Source organism: Macrotis lagotis, chromosome 2, assembly GCF_037893015.1.
Source record: "Macrotis lagotis isolate mMagLag1 chromosome 2, bilby.v1.9.chrom.fasta, whole genome shotgun sequence".
NCBI classification, from domain to species: Eukaryota; Metazoa; Chordata; class Mammalia; order Peramelemorphia; family Peramelidae; genus Macrotis; species Macrotis lagotis.
In genome coordinates, this window is record NC_133659.1 from 129,191,508 (window position 1) to 129,213,481 (window position 21,974).

Genomic DNA, 21,974 nt, shown 5'->3' on the forward strand with positions numbered 1-21,974 from the left:
TTCCAGTTTCTTGTTTTTTCCTGACCAGGTAGAGACAGGGCTGGATTTTGCTCAGTGTAGCATGGATCTAGTCTCACTGAGTCAGGAACCCAGGATCTAGCTCTTTCTTCACCACTCAAATCCATGATGTGACCTTTGGCTGCTTATCTTAACCTTTCATCATCTCAGGTACTTGGGTATGGAAAACGAAGGGGCTGGACCCTTTTAGCTCTCATACTCTATGAATTTGACACCGACACTGACACACAGTCAAAGCATTAACAAATCAGTAAAAATTGAGAGTCTGCCATTTGCAGGACCACACTGTATTTGATGCTGAGAGGGATACCCCAAATTATAAGACATCGTCCCTGCTTCTCTTTGCCTCTCCAGACAGCTGATTTCTCAGCAGCAAATTCAGACCACTCAGATCAGCCTGGAATTTCTTTCACTACCCAATAGGGACCTCCACAAAGGGTAGGAAAAGTTCTTTATTTGGAGACTAGAGTTTCCCAAAACAGCTCCTATTTCTATAGTGCTTTACATCCTCTAGACATCATGGTCCTTTTTGAGAAAGGACAAACAGCTTTAGAGTGCTTTTCTCACGCCTTTGAGAGATAAGTAGTGCAAGCATTATTAATTCCATTTACAGTTGAAAAAATGGAGGCTCAAAGAATTCAACTTGTTTGCTCAACTTATTGCCCACAAAGCTAGTGGATATGAATCAGTGGTCTTTCTAGTGTACTACACCCCTCAAGGACTGCAAGTCATTCTTACCTTTCCTAGCCCCTGGGCAAATGAAAGGAAAGGTGCTGATTACTTCCTGGTGGAGATATCTATACTACTCCATACATTTACAAATATTTTACATGTGTGACTTTTTTTGATTCTCATAGCAATCTTGTAAGATAGTTGGCACAAGTCTTTCGTCTGTTTTATGGAAGGTGAAATTCAGGCCATAAAAATGAAGTGACTTGCCCAAGGTCTCCCAGTTAAATTCATATAGGTATTTATTAAATGTAGGGGACTATGATAGATGTTGGGGGTTAGATATAAAGATGGATATGAAACATCACATTTTCCAGGTGCTCACAATCTAATAGGACATCTAGGGAAAACTTTTTTCTTTGAAAAACAGCATAAAAATTGGACCTTGAAAAGAGGAAGATAATTGATTCCAGGCATTTGGAGATGGGCAGGCAATGATGGACAGGGTAAAGCAGAGCAAGGACAAGAATGGAAATGTAGAATAATGCCAGTGACAGAGTCCAAACTTGAAAGCATGTCCTCTGATTCAATTTTTTTTTCATTACACATACCACTTAGCAAATAGTTGAGTATCCCCTATGGGATATCTTAATTTTGCAGCAGGTGGGAAGTAAAGTAATAAAAATCAAAACCTGAAGAAGCATGGCCTTTTCTGGAGCTGAACTGTAATACCTGTCTGGAAAGTATCTGGGGGTTGAGGACCAGGAAAACACTAGGGAACAGAGAGGCTAAGGAGACAGCAAAAAGAGAGACATCAGAGAAGCGTAGTGGTTAGAGCCCTGGATTTGACTCAGATGGCAAAGCCTTAGAGTCCTGCCTCAGACTGAGCTGTGTGACCTTGGGAAGTCACTTAATTTCCCAGGGATTCAGTTTCCTCATCTATTATGTGAAAGGAAGGAAAAGAATAAGCATTTACTGTGCTAAAAGCTCTCTTTTGACCTTTACTATAAGGCACTTTCCGATAAATTATTATCTTCATTTTACATATGAGGAAGCTGAAACAGAGAAGTTAAATGATGTGTCCAGGTCACAAAGCTAGTAAACGGTCCTTTCAAACTCCAAGCCCAGCACTACATCCAATGGGCCACCAGCGGCTTCCTATCTTGAGGTCAGACTTGACCTGAGGTCCCATCTTCCTCTTTCACAGCCCTGATTATGGGATTCATTTCCTAGACAGATGTCCCTCCAGGGTACTCTTGGGCATCTCCAAGGCAAGGGAGTGCAGTGGGAAGCTCAGCAGTGAACAGCAGTCAACAAGCATTTATGAAGTGCCTACTGTGTGTGTCAGTCATTGCCTCAAAGTCCGGATTTAGGGATCCCCCTGAATTTCGTGCCAATCCAGAGGAGACTCCCACTGTGCCGGCGACCTAGCCTGAGGCATCGTGAAACAGGCACAATCATCCCATCTTCCCTCCCATCCCTCCTCCCCACCTACAGAAGACCCACGTAGCAGAGTCCCCGCCCAGCCCTGCTCCTTCTTTGCTCCCAGCCCACCTCCCCTTGGCTGTGCCGCCGCCGCACACCGCCGCGCTGGGGCTCCGGGCGACACCTCCTCGAGTTTAGGCTGAAGCCGGCAGTGCGCGCAGCTGCGGCGCCTCACCTCCGGCCGCCCGAGGCAGCCGGTGTGCGGCCGGGGCGCGGGCTGGGGCGCAGGGGAGGCAGGGATCCCGGCTCGTCCTCGCTCTTCTCTCCTTGTGGGAGCAGCAGCAGCAGGTGGAACTGGACCTGCTGGTGCTCCCTTGCGCCCGCCGGGCTTGGGTGGGTCGGAGCTCGCTTGCTCCCACTCCTGTCTCCAACCTCCCGGGGGTCCTCCTCGGCTTCCAGAGGAGGCTATCCGGGGCTGGGCGCCCCCAGAGCTCCAGGCATCTTCGGGGTGTGAGTCGCGGTGGTCGGACGCGGTGCTTTTGGATTCTCTTGCGCACAAGCCGGAAGAACCCCCTCCTGGGGAAGACCCCCGTCTTGAGGAAGACCCCCCCCCTCTCCTGAGGAAGACCCTGCGGCGGGTCCCGAGGATAGTGGATCCTTTCACCCGGTAGAGCTGGAGCCAGGGATCCTGCACCGGACTTGCTCGCGTGCGCCTCTGAGGTGCCCAAGCTGTCCAGAGTCCCGGGGCGCACCTCTCCGTTTTGGATTAAGGCGGGGTGACCACGGGCTTTCTCCGGGATTACATTTCTCTTTGCTTTTCTGTCTGAGAAAAAGCATTATTTCTTGGCACTCCTTCCCCCTCTCCCCTGACTCTCACTGGAATGAACCTGCTCCTCTATCCATTAAACCTCCTTTCACCCAGGTTCCTTCCGGGGCTCTTAGACCTGAAGTTCTTTTCGCTCTATTCCTTAAAATTCGGGAGAACCCCAGTCCCCTTAACACCCCCCTGCCCCCAACTAGTCCCCATTCTTTCCCCAATTGCTGAGCCTTCTTGTTCGAATAAGCCCTGAGGGATAGAGAAGGCTCGGTTCTCCACCTCACCGGCTGGGAGAGGGACTTGGATCTCCTGCGGCTTGCTTGCAAAAGGGGGGCACTTCCACCTGGGGAGTCCCTTGGCCATGGCCTTCACTTTCGCTGCTTTCTGCTACATGCTGTCTCTGGTGCTGTGCGCCGCGCTCATCTTCTTCGCCATCTGGCACGTGAGTACCCGGAGCAATTTCTAACTCTTCTCTCGGGCTGGGACGCATTCCCCAATTCCTTACCCCTTCCCACTCCCTTCCCTGAATTTTTGCAAACGCAGAATGGCGAGTGATCTGCCTCCTAGGACTAGCCATCCCACCGCTTCTCACTACTGACGCCTTGGTAGCAATCACTACTGGGTCCTGGGAGTTGGCAGGTGCGGGAGCGGACGCCACCTGAGACGCTGGCTCAGCTGGGGAAGGCAGGGGAGTCCTTCTGCTCGCCTTGCCAGGGCCCCGGAGCTTCCGGGGGGGCACCATCCGCCTAAACTTTCCCGAGGCTGCTCGTGCCTCCCGACTTCCCGCTTCTCTCCCCCAGCACCCCCAAGTGTGGTGTGTGTGGTGTGGCTAATGGGCAGAAGAAGCGCCACCGGCCGGCCCGGCAATTAGTCAAGTAACTATAACAACTAAACATTTAAAATGTCAGCATCTGTGGTGGGTTGCGTTTAGGCATAATTGGAGGCAAAGTGAAAAGCGGTGAAGGGACCGGTTGGCAGGGGGAAGCAGGGAGATGAAGGGAAAACCGAAGGAGGAGATAGGGAGCTCGATTCCCTGTGATGAGGGAGAGAATTGGAAAGCAGGAGTTGGAAAAACGAAGTGAGGGAGGGGGGAAGGAAACGGAAGAAATGGTAGAAAGGCATAGAGAAACAGGAGAGACAAAAGGGAGTCTGGGAAGAGGTGAAGGAAAGGGGGCCAGAGGCAAGCAGAATGGGAGTAGAGATTATTTCCTTCCTGTTGGGGGAAACCTTTTAATGACAGAGCCTAAAATCCTTCCCGGATTGCATCTGGGGTCGATCCCATCCCCCAGCCTCAGACTCGCCGGCGGCTGACCCTTTGGGAGCTTTGAGCATCTTTTCCATCTCCCTCGTGGAGGTGAGCTGGGGAAGCCAGCCGGGCTCAGATTTCCTTGCCTCTCCTTCCAGGGTTTCCTCCCTTCCAGGATGAGCAAGTCCAGGGGTTGGCTTCCAGCAGGGAGTCCCGAGGACCCAGCTGGGGATAGGACTAAATTGATCATTTGCTGGTGTAAATGTGGAAGTGGGGGGGGGGGAAGAGGAGGGAGAATGGTGGTGAAAATGAACAAGGGTTGGGAAGAAACCACCTAGAAAAGGTTCTCTATTATGTGACTACAGGTTTCAGTGAATAAGCTCAGTCAGAGAGAGGAGACACGTTTGAAACTCTGACCTTGAGCTCTCACTCTGCTCTCTTTGCTCTAGGGCCTTGACAATAAACTGAAACTCCCAGGATTTTTATTTCTTTATCAGCAAAATAGGACTCATAGCTTTTACTTTAATGATAGGAAACAGCCAATATCCAAACACATCAGTCAGTATACCAATATCATCATTCAGTAAGAGTGACAACAGTGATGTATACAGGAAAGAAAATGGGCCATTCTGGTCCAGAGGAGAACAGATGATGGGAATCTTTCCCCCATCCTCTTGTACCTCTGAGTTGTGAGGAACAACTTTCCCCCAAAATGGTTAGAATTTCTTTTGAGGAGGTGGCAAAAGGACCCCAGAAAAATAGAACCAGAAGCACTGGGGGAAGATGCAGAGAAGTCAAAGGAAGTTTAAGGAAAAATGTCAAAGTTCAGAACTAAAGTAGAGTGGAATGGAATTGACTCTTGGAAAATAATGTTTGCCATTCATTACCAGAAGTGTTCAAACAGATTGGGTTACTGCTTGTCCAGGTTGTAGGGAGGATTCTTATTAAGGGTTGAATTTCATGACCTCTAAGGTCCTCCTAACGGGGACCCCCTCATGATTCCCTAAGCATCAACTGATTGTCTGTGTCTTGTCTTTTCAAGGAGATGAACCCTGGGGAAACAGGTTCACTGTTTTGCATGATTGTAGCGTGTTTTACTGCAAGCAGACGGTGGGTGATGGAGGCTCAAGGAAAATTGCAGGGTGGGTGAGATGCTGGGTGTTTTGTATAAGTGGTTTCTAGAGTGAGAGAGAGAGAGAAAGCTTCTCTTAAAATAGAACTAAAGATCACAGAGTTCAGCTACAGCAGTTTCTACAGGGGACTGAATAGGAATGGTAAGGAAAGAGACACTTGGCAGAAGGAGGATATGAAGCATTGAGGTGGGCTGGAGCAATCTGGGATAAGGAAATTTACATAGGACAGATCACTGAGGATTTGGTAAAGCAGGTTGCTGAGAGGGAGGCAAAAAAGTTTTCAGGACCAGGAACACCTGAATTGTCAGAGAAATTTGGTGGGCAAGAGGATCATAGATTTAAAGTTAGAAAGTACCGTGGAGGCTGTTCCAGCAAATGATTACCAATAAAGAAATTGAAGGAAGTAGTTTGACCCAAGTTACCTAAGAGGTGAGTATCAAGGGGAGGAGACAAACCCTGGTCTGACCCTGACAGTCAAACACGACTGTACTACTTCAGATCAGAATTGGAAGTTAAGGATGTTTTTTGATGGGCATAGAATCATTGATCTAGAGTTAAAAGGTCCCTCTCAGAAGCCATTTATCTAACAACCAAGCCCTTTCTTTTAGAGGAGAAACTGAAGCTTAGAGCATTTAAGTAAGTTGTCCAGGGTCACAGAGGTATCAAGTTCAAGAATTAAAATGAGGATGTCAGAGAGAGAACATTGGATATTTACTAGAATCAGACACTGCTAAGTACTGACATTACAGAAGAAAGACAAAACTCAGTTTCTGCTCTCAAGGAATAATAAAGGAGACAGCTTGCAAACAACTCAATGTATAATAACAAGATAAATGCAGCAAAAACAAAAGGTAAGGTAGAGGGGTAGCTAGATGGCACAGTGGATAGAGCACCGGCCCTGGAGTCAGGAGTACCTGAGTTCAAATCCGGCCTCAGACACTTAATAATTACCTAGCTGTGTGACCTTGGGCAAGCCACTTAACCCCATTGCCTTGCAAAAAAAAAAAGGTAAGGTAGAAGATATTTTGAAGTTAAAAGGATGTCCTGGCTACCTTTAAGACCAAGTGATCCTATTTACAGATGGTGAGCTGAGAGTTTCAAAGGGCTGCTCAACAGGCATTCTGTGACCTTATTTGTTTACCTTTTATTTTGCTGTTTTGATTTTTACCCATCAAAGAAGTCTGGGCAGGCATTATGTTTAATTTAAAAATTAGAAAACTGGTTTGTCATCTTTATAGAAGGTTTCTACCTATAGGTTTAGGAGTCATTTTGGACAGATGACCTCCACTTATATAGGTTTACAGTAAGTCCTAAAGAATAAAATTTCATATCTAACCTAAAAAAATGGGGACACAAACTCACTGAGATTAGTGAGATCTTTTGACTTCAAATCCAACATTCTTTTGGCTGTTTTATACTATTAGCAATGAAAATTATGTAAGCCAATGAACCTTTTGCCAAGTGAATATAGACTTTTATTCTGGGGGAATAAAATTGAGTTTATAAGCAATCAAGATTATAATAGAAGATAATTTTGCTGACCTTTTCACTCTAAACTGAAAAGGGGACAAGATGAAGGATGCCAGATCAATGCAAAAATTCCTTGCTGATGACAAGTTTCAAAGGACCCCCCCCCCCCCAATCAATCACTGAAGTTTTTGGCATGAAAAGGTTAAATACTCTTCTTATTTCAGGGGGAAAAATATTTCTAGTTTCTCTTCTCCTCTTGTCCAGAAGGGGGCAGGTACAGAAGAAGATACTGTCAAGCTTTATTACAGTTTGCTGAACTTTTCATCTGAAGCAAAATAGATAACCAGAAAGATTCTTTTTCACTCACTCAGTAGGAAGGTAATAAATAATTCAAAAATAGGTTAATTAAGTGAGTGGTTTTTACAGTTAGTGGAGTAATAGAAGATTAAATATCACATTGAAATAAAAAGCCGGACTTTTTTAGTATTCCCATTGGGTTTGCCTCCCCATGGATTAGAGAGTCATAATTTAGACTGCCTTCCCTAGGAATTACTGAACACAATAGGACTTCTAAGTGTATGGCAAGTAGAGATTTAAATCCCAGGAAGAAATGCAAGATTTGCATTTCTAACTGCCATTTCTTTGGAGGAGAATTCAATTATCATTTTTATATTCATATCACAAGAATACTTCTAGTACTCTTCTTCCAACCAATGCCTTTTTTTCTCTTGTTTCCCAAACCACCTTTTTGTTACTTAAAGATATTTGAAACACACTAAGTTGTAAAAGAAAAAATGAACTTTATTCAAAGCTGGTTCTGTGTTAGCATAATTTTTTTCCCTCAATTGAGCACTATTTGTCCTATGAATTTCAGACTCATTGACACTTAGAATTGATCAAATCCAACTGCCACCTGAAGCAATGAATGTGTTGAACATTTTTCCCTAAATGTGTTTCACTTCTTACTTTTTCTGTTACCTTTTATCTATCTATCTATGTATCTATCTATGTATCTATCTATGTATCTATGTATCTATGTATCTATTTATTTTTGTGGAGGCAATTGGGATTGTGACTTGCCTAGTCACAGCTGGTATGTGACAAGTATCTGAGGTCAAAATTAAACTGAAGGGGTGGCTAGGTGGTGCAGTGGACAGAGTACCAGCCCTGGAGTCAGGAGTACCTGAGTTCAAATCTGGCCTCAGACACTTAATAATTACCTAGCTGTGTGGCCTTGGGAAAGCCACTTAACCCCATTGCCTTGCAAAAACTAAAAAAAAAAATTGAACTGAAAAGAATTGTCCATTCTGAAGATATTACAAATCCTTTGTAAAACTCCAGCTAAGAATTGACTTCAAAACTCTCTCTCTCTCTCTCTCTCTCTCTCTCTCTCTCTCTCTCTCTCTCTCATAGAGGAAGAGAGAATGATAGAAGTATTTCCCACTTTAAAACAGAACTGGGTTCCAGCTTTACCTTTAGGATCACAGATTTAGAGCTGGAAGGGATTCTAGAGATCATCTAGTCTATCCCCACTATTTTTCTTTATCTACAAAACAAGAAGATTGATTTAAATAATCTCTAACTTCCCTTCCGGTTCCAGATCCATATCCTTGGTAGAAGAATGAGAGCCCCAAAACCCAGTTGATCTGTCTCAAAGTAGGGATTGTTTCTAACTACTTATTCTCTTTTTAATTTTCCAGGAAAAAAATATTCCCATGGATTTCAGGTTACTATTGCCAAATATTACTAGCACAATATAGATACTTCAGAGGCTAAAACCTAGATTTTATTAAGCTTAAGTAAAAGTTCAGAGTTCAGAAAAATAATTGAATCTTAATGAGGGTTCTAACAAAGCTTATATCATTTTCAGTTGAGTCAGAAAAAAATAATTTTGGCTTATACAGTAATTTCATATATCCTCTCATAATAGTAAAACAAACTTAGTTAAACAGAATCATCTCATGCATTCTCTTAAGAAAACAGACAATATTAGCACCTAAAGGGAAATTAGGGTCGTTATATATTAAAGTTAGATTTTCAAGATTCAGCATTTACAATGGGCTAATTGAGAAAAGAAATTTATTTATAAAATACAAAGATAATTACAGGTACAGAACTGGTTGGCATCCTTTCACAAATAAAACAAGTCAAATTACCTTGAAATGTCTGTCCTCACTTTTGATTTTTTAATCTCAGACATGTCTGAAGCTTTTAGTAAATTTTGCCATCCCATAGGGCAAGATTCAGTCAGTCAATGAGAGGCAACCCTGAATCTCAAGTAAGAAAGATTAATAAAAGGAAATCCAAAAAATCCATATGATCTTATTCTGTGAAAGTAAAAATATTTGAAGTTAATCTCTTATAGGACTTATGTGAGAGTCTTCAACAATCCATATTTTTAAGAGGAAATGTTTGCTATTTAATAGATAAATCCTAAAGAATTGACTGAGGCACAAAGACTTTAAATCAGTTGCTCAAAATCACTTACCAATATAGATTCAAGTCAGGATTTAAAGCTTGGTCTTTCTGACCCAGAGCCCAGCATGTTATCCACTATATCACTCTGCCTTTCAAGAGTTATTCTGAGTAAATAACTTTCTTTGAATATCCCTCATATAACCTTGTTTAAAAAAGAAAAAAAATTCTGAAGGCTTCATATGTCAAGCAAAATTCCAGTCAAAGTAAAGGGAAATTCATTCACTTCCAGGAAACTTTCCAGGCAAAGTTGAATAGACAAATAAAGAGAAATTATACCTTGAAGGACTTTTTCTTTTTCTTTTTTTTCCCAAGGCAAATGGGGTTCAGTGGCTTGCCCAAGGCCACACAGCTAGGTAACTATTAAGTGTCTGAGTCTGTATTTGAACTCAGGTGCTCCTGACTCTAGGGCCAGTGCTCTATCCACTGCGCCACCTAGCTGCCCCTTGAAGGACTTTTAAGGCCAGTGTTTCACTATTTATATTGGAATCACTTTAGGATTAGCTTTTTAGAAATAATTCATTAATGTGTGGTCCTGGGCAAGTCATTTAATCCCTTGGTGCCCCAATCAACTTTGCAATAATGGCTGTGATATCAGAGTAGCTGAGTTTGAATGGTCAAGTCACAGTCTGACAGAGACTTGATTTTCTCTTCTCTAAAATTAAAGGGTTGAACTAAATTGCTTCTAACATCAATCAGTCAAGAAATATTTATTAAGTGCTTTCTATAATTTTTTTAAATTGTTTTTTTTTGCAAGGCAATGGGTTTAAATGGTTTACCCAAGGCCACACAACTAGTAATTATTAAGTGTCTGAGGCCAAATTTGAACTCAGGTACTCCCGACTCCAGGGCTGGTGCTCTATCCACTGTGCCACCTAGCTGCCTCTTATTAAGTGCTTTCAATGGGCCAGGTCCTGTGTGAAGTTCTAGGGATACAAGAAGAGGCAAAAAGTTTTTGCTCTTAAGGAACCCATAGTCTAATGAGGAGGTGGAGTGGAGCAAGACAAGAAGCAAGTAAACAAGCTATATACAGGATAGAAAGAGAATAATTAAAAAAATAGGGAATGCACTAGAATTAAGAGTGATTGCCTGTAGAAGTTGGATTTTAGTTGGAATTTAAGGAAGCCAGGGTTCAGGCCATTTACAGTTAGAAGGCATCATCTAAATGAGGGGTCCTGCAAAGGAGACTGATAGACAAATGGGGGAGAACCAGGAGAAAGAAACCTATAGAGAAGAGGTTATCAAGGAGAAGGTGAACAACAGTGGCAAAGATTACAGAGAAGTGGAAGAGAATAAGGATTGAGAAAAAGTCATTGGATTTGGCTATTAAGAAATTCATGGTAAAACATATTTTATTTCTAAATCTATAATTCCCAAGTTACAGGGCAGCTGCTGATTTTCATTGATACAGGAAGTTTCCTCACTAGGGCATTCTTTTCACCAATAAAATAGTCGATTTAGACCAAAAAATAAATCATTAATGCAAGACTGAGATAGGAAGGAGCCAAACCACCAAAGAGCATCTCAGAGGAGAGGAATGCTAATAATGTCAGATTCAGCAGAGAGATTGAGTAGGATTAAGACTGAGAAAAACTATCTGATTTGGCAATTGAAATAATTAGTAACATTGAAGGGAGCAGTTTTAGTTGGGTGATGGGGTCGTATGTCAAATTGCAAGGGGTTCAAGAGTGAGAAGAGAGGAGGTGGAAGGATCAAGTATAGACATTTCTTACAAGGAGTTTGGCTGAGAAAGGGAGGAGAGATCTAGGACAGAGACCTCTGGGGAACAGCAGTAATATAGTTGCCTGTTGGCTTTGTAGAAATCGAACTGATAGCATAGCCTAGAGGGAAGCCAGATTTCCTGATAAAGGACAACTCCTAGGAAAACATGCAAGAAAACAGGCCCTTCTGGAGAGATGGTCATAGAATTGTAGAATTTCCAAGTTGGAAGGGACCAGTCCAGCTCATATCTGGAAAAAAAAATCTCATCTGTAATATACATGGCAAGTGATCATCCAACCTTTGCTAGAAAATCTCTAGTGAAGGGGTTCTTTAACTGGTATCCATAAACTTTTAAAAAATTGTATTTTGAAAACTGTACTTCAATAGAATTGATTTTCTTTGACAACTGGATGGTGGAGAAGATAGAACACTGAAACTGGAGTCAAAAAGACCCAAATTAAACTCGAGCCTTAGACACTTACTAGCTATTGACCTTGGACCAGTCACCTAACCTCTGTCTACCTCAGTTTCTTCAACTGAAAAACGAGGATAATCATAGTACCCAGGATTGTTGTGAGGATCAAGTGAGAAAACATTTCTAAATCAATTAGCACAGTTCCCAGCACATGGTAGGCTTTTAATAAATGATCATTCTCCTTTCCTTAGTAACTTATGTGTTTTGTTTTATTTATTTAAAAACATTATTCTTAGAAGAGAGCTGTAAACTTCCAGAAATTTCCCAAAGGGACCATGATACTAAAAAAAAAAAGATTTTCAGAACCTAACAAGAAAAGAAGAACTATGTCACCCAAGCTCTCATGAATCCATTGGAAGAAAGGTGGGGGGCAGTGCAAATTGATGAGAAGAAACATTTGGTGCTTGGCTAGACTGATTGCATATGCCCATAGACTGACAAGGCAGTTCTCATGGATATCATCAGCTTTCTTGAAACTGAAATGTGGGAAAGTATCATTGAACCTTGTAGCACTACCAGTAAAATCAACTGTGATGGCCTCCTCTTGCTCAATCAGTGAATGACTCAATGACCACCTCCTTTTTTTTTTAGATGGAATGATTAGGTTAATGAAAACTGGTGGCAGTGACCAAATCAAGCTGGTATAGGTAGCAATTGGATAAGGATGATGAACTAAGGTGTTAGGAAGCAGGAGTCCAAGAGGAAAATATGTTAACAGAAAATGCATGTGCAAATAGTGACCATTATTTATGTCCAAGGGAGGTAATATGACCTTATTTATAAAATACAAGTGAAAAGTGAAAGTGGTCTGAACTGGGAAGTCTACTTGGATTTGAATCTCAGCTCTTCCCAGATAAGCACTAATTTGCTATCCTATCTTCAGCCTCTCTAGGTCTTAGCCTCCTTATCAATCAAATGAGGTCACCCATCTCTTCCAGCCCAAAGGAATTTCAGAATTGCTTTTGAGAATGAACACTGAGCTCCCTCCCCCACCTCCATTAGTGTTTTTATCACCAATCACCTTGACATTTTTAGGTAAGAATCATGGTGACACATACCTCTCGATTGCCAGCATATGGATTTCCTCCTTTCGGGATTATCTAAGGAAATTTCTAAATCCAGACTGGTTTTCCTTCTCTTATTCATCTTGCTCTGTAACTACCTCATTTCTTTGTTCTGTCCATCAGTTGATGAGGTTTTATTGAATGTAAAATAATGATATAATTTTAGTGTTAACCTAAAGGAGTGGAAGGGGGAATGGTAGGTAGGAATCAAAGTCACATCTTTTTCTGTAAAAAGTTATATATATATATATATATATATATGTGTGCATACAAACAAATACACACATATATGTATATATATATACATACTTATATATCGCAACTTTTGGATTAGTCTTCATTTTAATTCATCTATGTCACTTTTGCCTGATATTAGGATAGTTTATAGAGAATTGTCACTATGGACCCCTCTTCTTTGGTATTCCCTTTCCCTGCCTCCCAAGACTTTAGGTGAGCAAACATTAGCAGGAACACTTCTCTCAGGACAATTCCATGAGTGGAGATGCATTAGTGGTTTAGAAGTGTTGAGCTGGGTTCATGAAGAATAACTGGGGCAGTCTTGACGTAGGGAGAGAGAAGAGCCATGCTTGAGCATGGAGCTGAAGATAACAGAGATGGGAGCTAGAAAGGAACATGAGGTTTGTTGGCTTTAGGTTCAGGTAGAATTGAACAGAAAGGATTGAGGCATCTACAATACCAGGAGAGTCTGAGAGAGGGTTTAAGCTTAAGCTAAACTGAATCAGTTCAATAAAGGATTTGATGCCATTTAACGTAATTTGGCAAATCTTTATTAAGTCCTTCCTCAGTGCAAAGCATTGTGGTAGCCAATAATGGTACAAAGGCCAAAAAATGAAATTCTTTGACCTCAGGGAAGTTGTATTTGATTGGGAGTGGGGAAAGGAAGATGGATATATGACATATACATAGAAGATTAAATAGAAGGAAGGGAGAGAACACTAACCACTGGAGAGTCAGGAAAGACCCAACATGAACAGTATTTTGATTATGTGTCATAACCTGTTTTTAGATTGTAAATTCCATGAGGACAAGACCAGCCACTTTATATCTCTTTCAGCATCTAGCAGAGTTATCTATGCAGGAGGTGCTTAATAAATTTTTATAATGGTGTTGAACATTTACATTGTACTCAGCATTATGGGACTGTCTTTAGGGAATTTACATTTCAGTAGAGAGAAAAGGAATAATTTTGATAGGCTTGATACAAATGACATTTTAGGATGAAGTCTAGATTCTTCAGCTTAATGTTCCACGTTCATCTTTGTTCTATTGTTTTAAGGTTTACTAAGGACAGTTCCCAAGTATTATAATTCCCACTGCACCATTGAAGAAACTATAGTTTAGATATAGGAAGCATCTTGGCCAGGATGCTATAGTTTCTTCAAGTAAATATCAATATCTGAACTAGGGTCTTTCTTTCTTTTCCTTCCCATTCCTATTATTCTGCTTCTAAATTTGACATCATTCTTACTTAGCAACTTTAACTCCCACTACTCCTCAATGGAACCTCCCTGACTAGACTGTTCCCCAAATATGCCTCATGGAAATTTCTAACCCTGGCTTTTATTTTGATGTCTTACCCTGTTCCACATGCCCTTCCTTGCTGCCTATCCAAATTCTATTCATCCTTTAAGGTCTAACTGACGTCACATCTCCTGACCATTAGGGCCCAATTTTCCTCTCTGTCTGAACTCCATTATTAACCTCTAGATCTGACCATTCATTTTTGAACCTAATCATATACTACTACTTTTAAGCTAGGGCAGTTAGGTGGTATAGTGGATAGAACACCCCCCCTGAAGTCAGGAGGACCTGAGTTCAACTATAGCCTCAGTCTTACAAGTTGTGTGACCTTAGGCAAGTCACTTAACCTCTGTTTGCTATAATCTGTAGGAGAAGAAAATGCCAAACCACTTCAATATCTTTGCCAAGAAAAACCCCATAGACAGTATGAATCCAGAGATGGTGTCAAAAAGTCCATTGTAAAGCTTATCTTGATTGAAATGAAAATGGTTAGCTGGTTGTGTGAACTTAGGTGAGTCACTTTTTGAACTTTGGTTTTCTTCTCAGTAAAATGATGGAGAGAGGAATTCAAAAGTCCCTTCTAGTTTTAGAGTTCTATAGCTCTATGATTACTTGAAGTTATTGGTTCAGCACAACTATAAGGGTAGGTTTTCAATGGTTCATCAGTTGGGGAAATGAATGTACTGGTGGCTTTGGGGAGGAGAAATAGCTTAGCTTTTGAGCACTGATCTGGAATGGGTCCACCACAGGTGGACTGCCTGTGGACAGAAGGGGTCAGCTTATGTGCATCTGACCATCACCTTAATTGGGAACATCCTTGAATGTACTCATCAGTTCTGCTCTAAGAGCCAGTTCATGAATGCAGAGAATGTAAAGGATCCTCCATAACAATAATCCAAACAGATGATCACTGTATTGGTCAGGAGGGCTGGGAAAAACAAAACGGAACAAAAAAACCTCACCAAAACATTGTAAGATAGGACATTTCAGGTGGCCCGAATTCTGATAGAAGTGCCCCCAGTCCTGGAGCAGTGTTGAGTAACCCTCCTTGAATCTCCTGTGGACCTGCTTCCTGGGGTCCCCTCCAGTTAATAACAACACAACTTGTTGGATGAATAAAAAACTTCTCTTGAATTTCATAACCTTTTTGATGTCATGGTTCCCTCTGGCATCCTAGTGAAACCTATAGACTTTTCAGAATAATATTTTAAAAATATATAATATAAAATATTCAGAATTACAAAGGAACTTAATAATAGTTTATCAAAATATTAAAACCAAGTTCATGAAATCTGGGTTAAGAACTCTTTTATGTTACATTTTAGCCGTTGAATAGGTATGGGTAGAAAATGAGAGGCTCATGGAGCAAAACAATATCATTTAGTCTGGTTTAAGGTGTTCTGTATCTATCTGAGGAAGCAGTAGAACTCATCTGACTTGAAGTCTGAATGGGTTATGCAGAGAGCTTCATGAATCTTAAACCTCTTGATATTTGCTTGGCTTTAGTACTACGTAATTCCCCTATCTCTCTTAGCAACAGCTCAAGTCAGCAGGGTCAAAGAGATAGATGGAGAGTTTGATTCCCAGCACTTCCTGAACTCTCTTCTTGGGTCCTAGGAGTTTGTCTCTTTATCTCTCACTTGATAAGAATGGTAACTCTCATCTGTTTTTCAGCTTAACAGTGCCTTGAGCATCTCTTACTGCCTCTACCATTGAACTCAGTTGCTTCATAAATGAGTTATTTTATTTTTGTTCAAATCTTAAACAAATAAAATTCAAATGAACTCAACAGCTCTGCTCTTCACTTATGAATCCTTAACTTAGCTTATCATCTATAAAATAACTCAACATGATTTTCACAGGAGAGGGCCAAGACAAAGAAATAGCATCAATAGCCCCAGTGCAAATGGGTCCCCTAAATACTTGAAAGGCATTTCACTGAGGAAGGACTTAGTGGGATTTCTTTAGATCTTATGTACCCCAAAGGAAAGTGCAGAAGACCTGGCATCTAAAGGTTTAGGTTTGAAATAATATAATGCATAGGATTTATATTAGTGCTTTATGGTTTGTGACATGCTTTAGAAATAACTCTTGGTGGGTAGGTACTACTCTAATCCTTATTTTACAAATAGGAAAACTGGGACAAATAGGTCCAGTGGTGTGACAAAAAGAATATCACCTCAATCCTCTGAACCCTAGTTTCCTGATTTGAAAAACTGTGAAAATAATACATTGCATACTAGGAGAGGTAGTCAGAACAATGGATAGAGAGCTAACCTCAAAACTAAGAAATTGTTATTGTTATTGCTCAGTCATTTTCTATCATAGTTGATTCTTCATGACCCCATTTGGGTTTTCCTGGCAAAGATAATGGAGGGGTTTATCATTCCCTTCTTTAGGTCATTTTACAAATGAGGAAACTGAGGCAAACAAGGTTAAGCAACTTGCCCAGGACCATATAGTTAGTGAATGTCTGAGTCAGATTTGAATTAATGAAGAGGAGACTTCCTGACTCCACTGCACCAAGTTCAAACAATACTTAAATTATGTAAGCACCTTGAAGGTGGGGACCATCTTTCTTTTCATTTCTATTATTTTCCCAGATTTTAGCATAGTACAATGGAAACACTTAAATCAATGTTTGTGACTTGACTTCAAGATCTAAAATCCTTTTGAAAGAGTCCTTGAGTAGGGGAATCCAGTTCAAAAACCTTGACACATTTTTGCTATATGACTGTGAGATCATAGAATCATAGATAGATAGAAGGGGCCTTAGAGAGTCCTGGTCCAAACCCTCTCATTTCATAGATGAAGAAATTGTCCACAGTCATATAAGTAATAAGTAACAGAATTGGGATGATTGGAGCCTGGTCTTCTGACTCAAAATCCAGTTCTCTTTCAACTTCACCAAGTGAAGTCCCTTAATCCCTTAGTATTCCAGCCAATTCTGCAAAATTATAAATTGCAAGCAAGTTGCAAATGTGCATTGGTGGAGGAAGTGGAGGTACCTTCCATATTAGAAGTTGATTATGAGATCACACATCTTTAATCCTTCTTCCTTCTCCCTCCTATTCCCTGACAGCCTGGGATGTCAGGGATGGGAGTGTTTCCACTTATCCCCAGCCAATTCTATAGAAAGATATTTCCAGATTTTACTTCATTCATCTCTTTAGGAGAATGTAGTGTTTATGTCATTATCAAAAGCATACTTTGGGGGAGGATATTTTCTGAAGTGGGAACAATGATAAAAACCCACCAGTAGCTTTGGGAGGGCACCGGTGGCCAATTGTTTCCCCTCACTTGTCACATGCAGTTGGTTGTCTTCACATACAGTTCAAGCAGAGAGAATGAAAAATTTCCCTTATAGTAGAACACAGGAGAAATTTAAAAACAATTAACATTTTTTCCTTGATGTTGAATTTGGGCTAGAAGATATTTTGAATTTCTATTTATTGTCATTGTCCCAGGGTGAAGCATGAAAATTGCATCCAAGTTTCTTTTCTCTTCTCTCCATTGTGAATGCTCAGGAAGGATTTTTGACTCAGGCTCATTGACTGACTTCATTTCACTCTGGCCTCACTCCTGGTAGTAACAACTAGCTAGGAGCAAGATTATAGTTCCTGCCAATGATAATTTAACTTAAGGGACTGCATATCTATTGCTCCCATTACATTCATCTGCATTTATTGTTTATTTTTATGTCTTATTCAAGCCTATGAGGCAGCAAAGTATAGTGGGTAGTGTGTCAAACTTGGATTCAAGAAGACTTGAATCTCTGGCACATCCCAGCTGGCAAGTCACATAACTTAGCCATGGGCAACTCACCTAACCTCTTGGAGATTCAGGCAACTCCACACGGCTTTTCTATTGGCTGTGATCTGCAATTTCCTCATGCAGATTGTTTGCTTATTCTAGCCCAGGGGTTCTATCAACCCATTTAGATGATAAGTTCTAAGAGGTCATGGAGTAATTTTTTCCATTAAAAATCTCCCCCCCCCTCTGGTACCTGGCACACTTGTAGGTGCATAGCTGTTGCCTAACAAAAATTCCACTCCACCTCTAATTTTCCATCTCTGCTTATCTACTGGGTCCTTTTCTGTTCCTCTCTTGCCAAATGGTAATGCCCAAGTTTTTCCTATCCAGGAAAAAAACCTCTCACTTGACCCTTGTACACCTTCAAACTATTATTCTATATTTCTTTGCTCTCACAGGCAATTTCCTAGGGGGGGTGGTGAAAGAAACTGTCCACATTCATTTCTTCCTCCTCTCTTCTAACTTACTTTTCAGCTCTTTGCAATCTGGCTCATAACCCAGTTGAAAACAATCTCTCCAAGATTCACAGAATATTTTAATTTACCAAATCACATAGCCTCTTCTCAGACCTTAGCCTTCTTGACCCCTCTAAAACATTTGACACTATTGGCCACCCTCTCTTCCTGACTGCTCTGTCCTCTGTGTATTTTCATCATATTATACTATTGCCTGAATGGCTACTACTCAATCTCATTTGCAGGATCACTAACCAAGTCCCACTCCCATCCTCAACTTTGGGTGTATCTTTGGACCCTGTATACATGAATCTTTTTTTGACTGTCTACTCCCTCTTGTTTTAATTATCTCCTATAGGTTCAATTATCATCTCTCTCCAGAAGATCTATCCTCTATATCTCTATCTCTATCTCACTATAATTATTCTTTTTGAACTCCAATAGCCTGGTGGGCATTTGTAGTTAAAGGCTCATTTGACATTATAAAATCTAGATGTCCAAGGTAATGCTCCTTATCTTTTCCCCCAAGTCTTCCCTCTTCTTCTTTATTTTTCTTGAGGGTCTCAACATCTTTCATATTGCCAGGGTTACAACCTTGGGAATCTTCTACTCTATTCTTTTTAACCACTTTTCCCACCTCCTCATATCTAATTAATTGTCTTGTTTATTCTATTTCTATAATGTCTCTAGTAAATATTATGTCCCCTTTTTCTGTGCTCATAGCCACCATCCTAGTTCAGTTCCTTATCAATTCTTACCTAAACTAATGTAATATCCTCCTGATTGGTCTGCCTCTAATACCTCTAGATGGATAGTCCAAAAACTCAGATCTGATCATGTTACTCAACTCCTTTGTTTGAGAGGGGAAACTTTACAATCTGGCTTGAGCTTAACATTGGAAGGGAATATCTATTTAGAGACATTGTAGAAATAGAATAAACAAGGCTTAACAATTAATTAAATATGAAAAGGTGGGAAAAGTGATTAAAAAGAATAGAGGAAGATCCCAAAGTTGTAAAAACCCTGGCAATATGAAAGATGTTGAGACCCTCAAAAGAAATAAAGAAGTTAAGAAGAGTGAAGACTTGGGGAAAAGATAAGGAGCTCTACCTTGACCTATAGTTTGGCTAAACCAATCTACTGATATTGACTAAATCAGCCTTTCTGTTCCCTTCCATCTCCAACTTCAGTACCTTAAGCTGTTCATTTTCTTTATCTGTATCTCACAGATTTTCTAATTTTTTCAACTCAAAGGCCTCCCTCTCCAAGGTCCTTGGATTCTCCTAATCCCCAAATTTGCCACTGCCTTTTCACTGAAATGACTTCTTATGGACTTTGTGCATATTTTTCATTTACTTATTTGTGATCATGTTCAAAGTTGGCTAGTTATCAGGGTAGATAGAGGGCTGGACTTGAAGTCAGGAAGATCTGAGTTCAAATCCAGCCTTAGGCACTATCTTTGTCACCTTAGACAAGTCACTTCTTTCCTCATCTGTAGGATGGTGATAATATTTCTGCCTCCCAGGGTTGTTGTGAGAATCAGATGAGACAAAATATGGAAAGTGCTTTTCAAGTTTTAAAGAGTTAAGAATATGTTAGCTAGCATGGTCATAATGGTGATACCCATTGTTATATGGTGTAACTGTGGTTGTTATTACTTCGTTTTTCCTCTAATAGAATGAAAGTGGGGCATTTTGGTTTTGTGTCTCTAGTGCCTAGCAAAGTTCTTATTGCATAATATAATAGTTAATAAATGTTGAATGAAGGAATGAAAAATAAAAAATGGCTGATTGACTGATAGTGGACAGGTTTACTATCAATTATTCTTCATTCCAACTTGCAACTTGAGGACACTCAGGTATTCAATTGCTAATTACCATATGTACCATTTTCTTTCTCCTTTCTCTCCATTTTTTCCTCTACTGCCTCTCTCTTCCCCCTCACAATCCTTATTATCTTCCCTCCCCCATATATTACATCTTCCAATATCCCTCAGGCATTGCTTATAGCCCATATTAAGGTTCCTTTAGGCTATATGGATAGATGACCATTTATTCCCCCCAAAAGTCTGAAGTAGTGTGCTGACATTTCAGCCTACAATATCTTTTGACTTTGGAATCCTGCTGACTGACTGAGGGGGATCTGTGCACAGAAAGAAAACAGAATCTTGGAGTCGATTTCCCTTGTGCAAAGAAGAGAAACATTTCTTTTTTTTTTCATTACTGGCAACTGATTCATGAACTTGAAAAAAAAGAGTTTATAGCAATAGAGCCAACTAGCTATAGCAGCCCAGATGGCCCCCTATATAATATACAAATTGGTTTTGTATCTTAGATAGGAAGCAGATTTCAGTGTATTTTCTGAACCTTGTTAAAAAAAGAAATTAGCAATTGTGCTCAACAGGGAAGTATTTGTCTTTAGCTGTAATTTGGAAATTGCCAAATGAACTTCCCTAATTCTCTAAAATGTAGAGATTTGGAGCACAGGGGACCCTGACTACCGTTGCTGCATTTGTCTCAATTGAATTACCATATGACTTTAGGCAAGTCAAAGTATACTCATGGGGCAAGCTGGTGATAACACTGTATCTCCTAGGTTATAGGATTCAGTTCAATTCAACAAACTAGTTTGGTTAGTCAAGTCAAATCTACAATTTAAGAATCTACCATGTTAAACCCTGAGGATATAAAGAAAGGCAAAAGATGGTCCCTGACCTCCAAGTCACAGTCTTTTGGGAAGTCAACATGGGAATAGTTGGTTGATTGTTGTCTGTGCTTGAAGAGAACCAAAATGATATCATGATATTGGGGGTCAAGGTACGATATGTCCAACTGTGCCTCATTAAATCAGTATGAGCTGAGAAAACTCTTCCGTGGTTGGCAAAATGGAGGTAGGCAGAGAAAAAACTTTAAGATTAAGAAAGATTGGGTAAAAGTTGGAACTTTTAACTGAGACTTGGAGGAAACCAGAGAAGTTAGAAGGTAGAAAAAGGAAGAAGAACATTCTAGGCATAGATGGAAGCCAGCAAAAAAAAAAATCAGGAGAAAGATTATCTTTTCAAGGAACAACAAAAGAGATCAGCGATATTGGATCACAATTTATGGAGGGGAGTAAAGTGTAAGGAGAATGAAAGATTGGATGAACAAGATTTCATGTTTGCTCCTGGAGATAATAGGGAGGCAATCTGAATGGGGCAGGGGTGATATGGTCAGTGAGTGGAGGGTAGACATGGTGTGGGGAGAGACTTGAGTCAGGGAGACCTGAGGTGAGGAAGTCTTCATCAGGTTGGTGACAGGGTCAGAGTAGAGGAGGGAGATGTATATGTAATGAAGGTAGAAATGACAGTATTTGGCAGCTGTCAATATGCAAGGCTGGCACATTAGTAGATGCTTAATAAATGATGGATTTGTTGACAGCTGATTGGAGATGGTGCGGGATAAGGAGTTGAGGATGACATTTAGTTAGTCAGCTTGGGTGCCTGGGAAGATATTAGTACCCTTAGACAGTAAGAGGAAAGTTAGGAAGAGGGGAAGTTTTGGGGAGGGAAGGAGAATGTATTCAGTTTTGGACATTCAGAGCATAAGATTTCTGTGGGACATCTAGTTTGAGATGACAAATAGAGAGATGACATATGAAAGACTAGGAGTAAG

At 40.7% G+C, this 21,974-nt stretch overlaps 1 protein-coding gene across 1 annotated transcript in view; it reads left to right on the forward strand.

Moving 5' to 3' along the window:
• The first annotated feature begins 3,194 nt into the window (after positions 1-3,194).
• Positions 3,195-21,974, forward strand: part of CNIH3 (cornichon family AMPA receptor auxiliary protein 3) — a 157,677-nt gene continuing 138,897 nt past the window's right edge. The window contains exon 1 of the mRNA XM_074220433.1: positions 3,195-3,371. Within this exon, the coding sequence (XP_074076534.1) occupies positions 3,291-3,371 (81 nt within the window). The 5' untranslated portion in view covers positions 3,195-3,290. The remainder of the gene's footprint in view (positions 3,372-21,974) is intronic.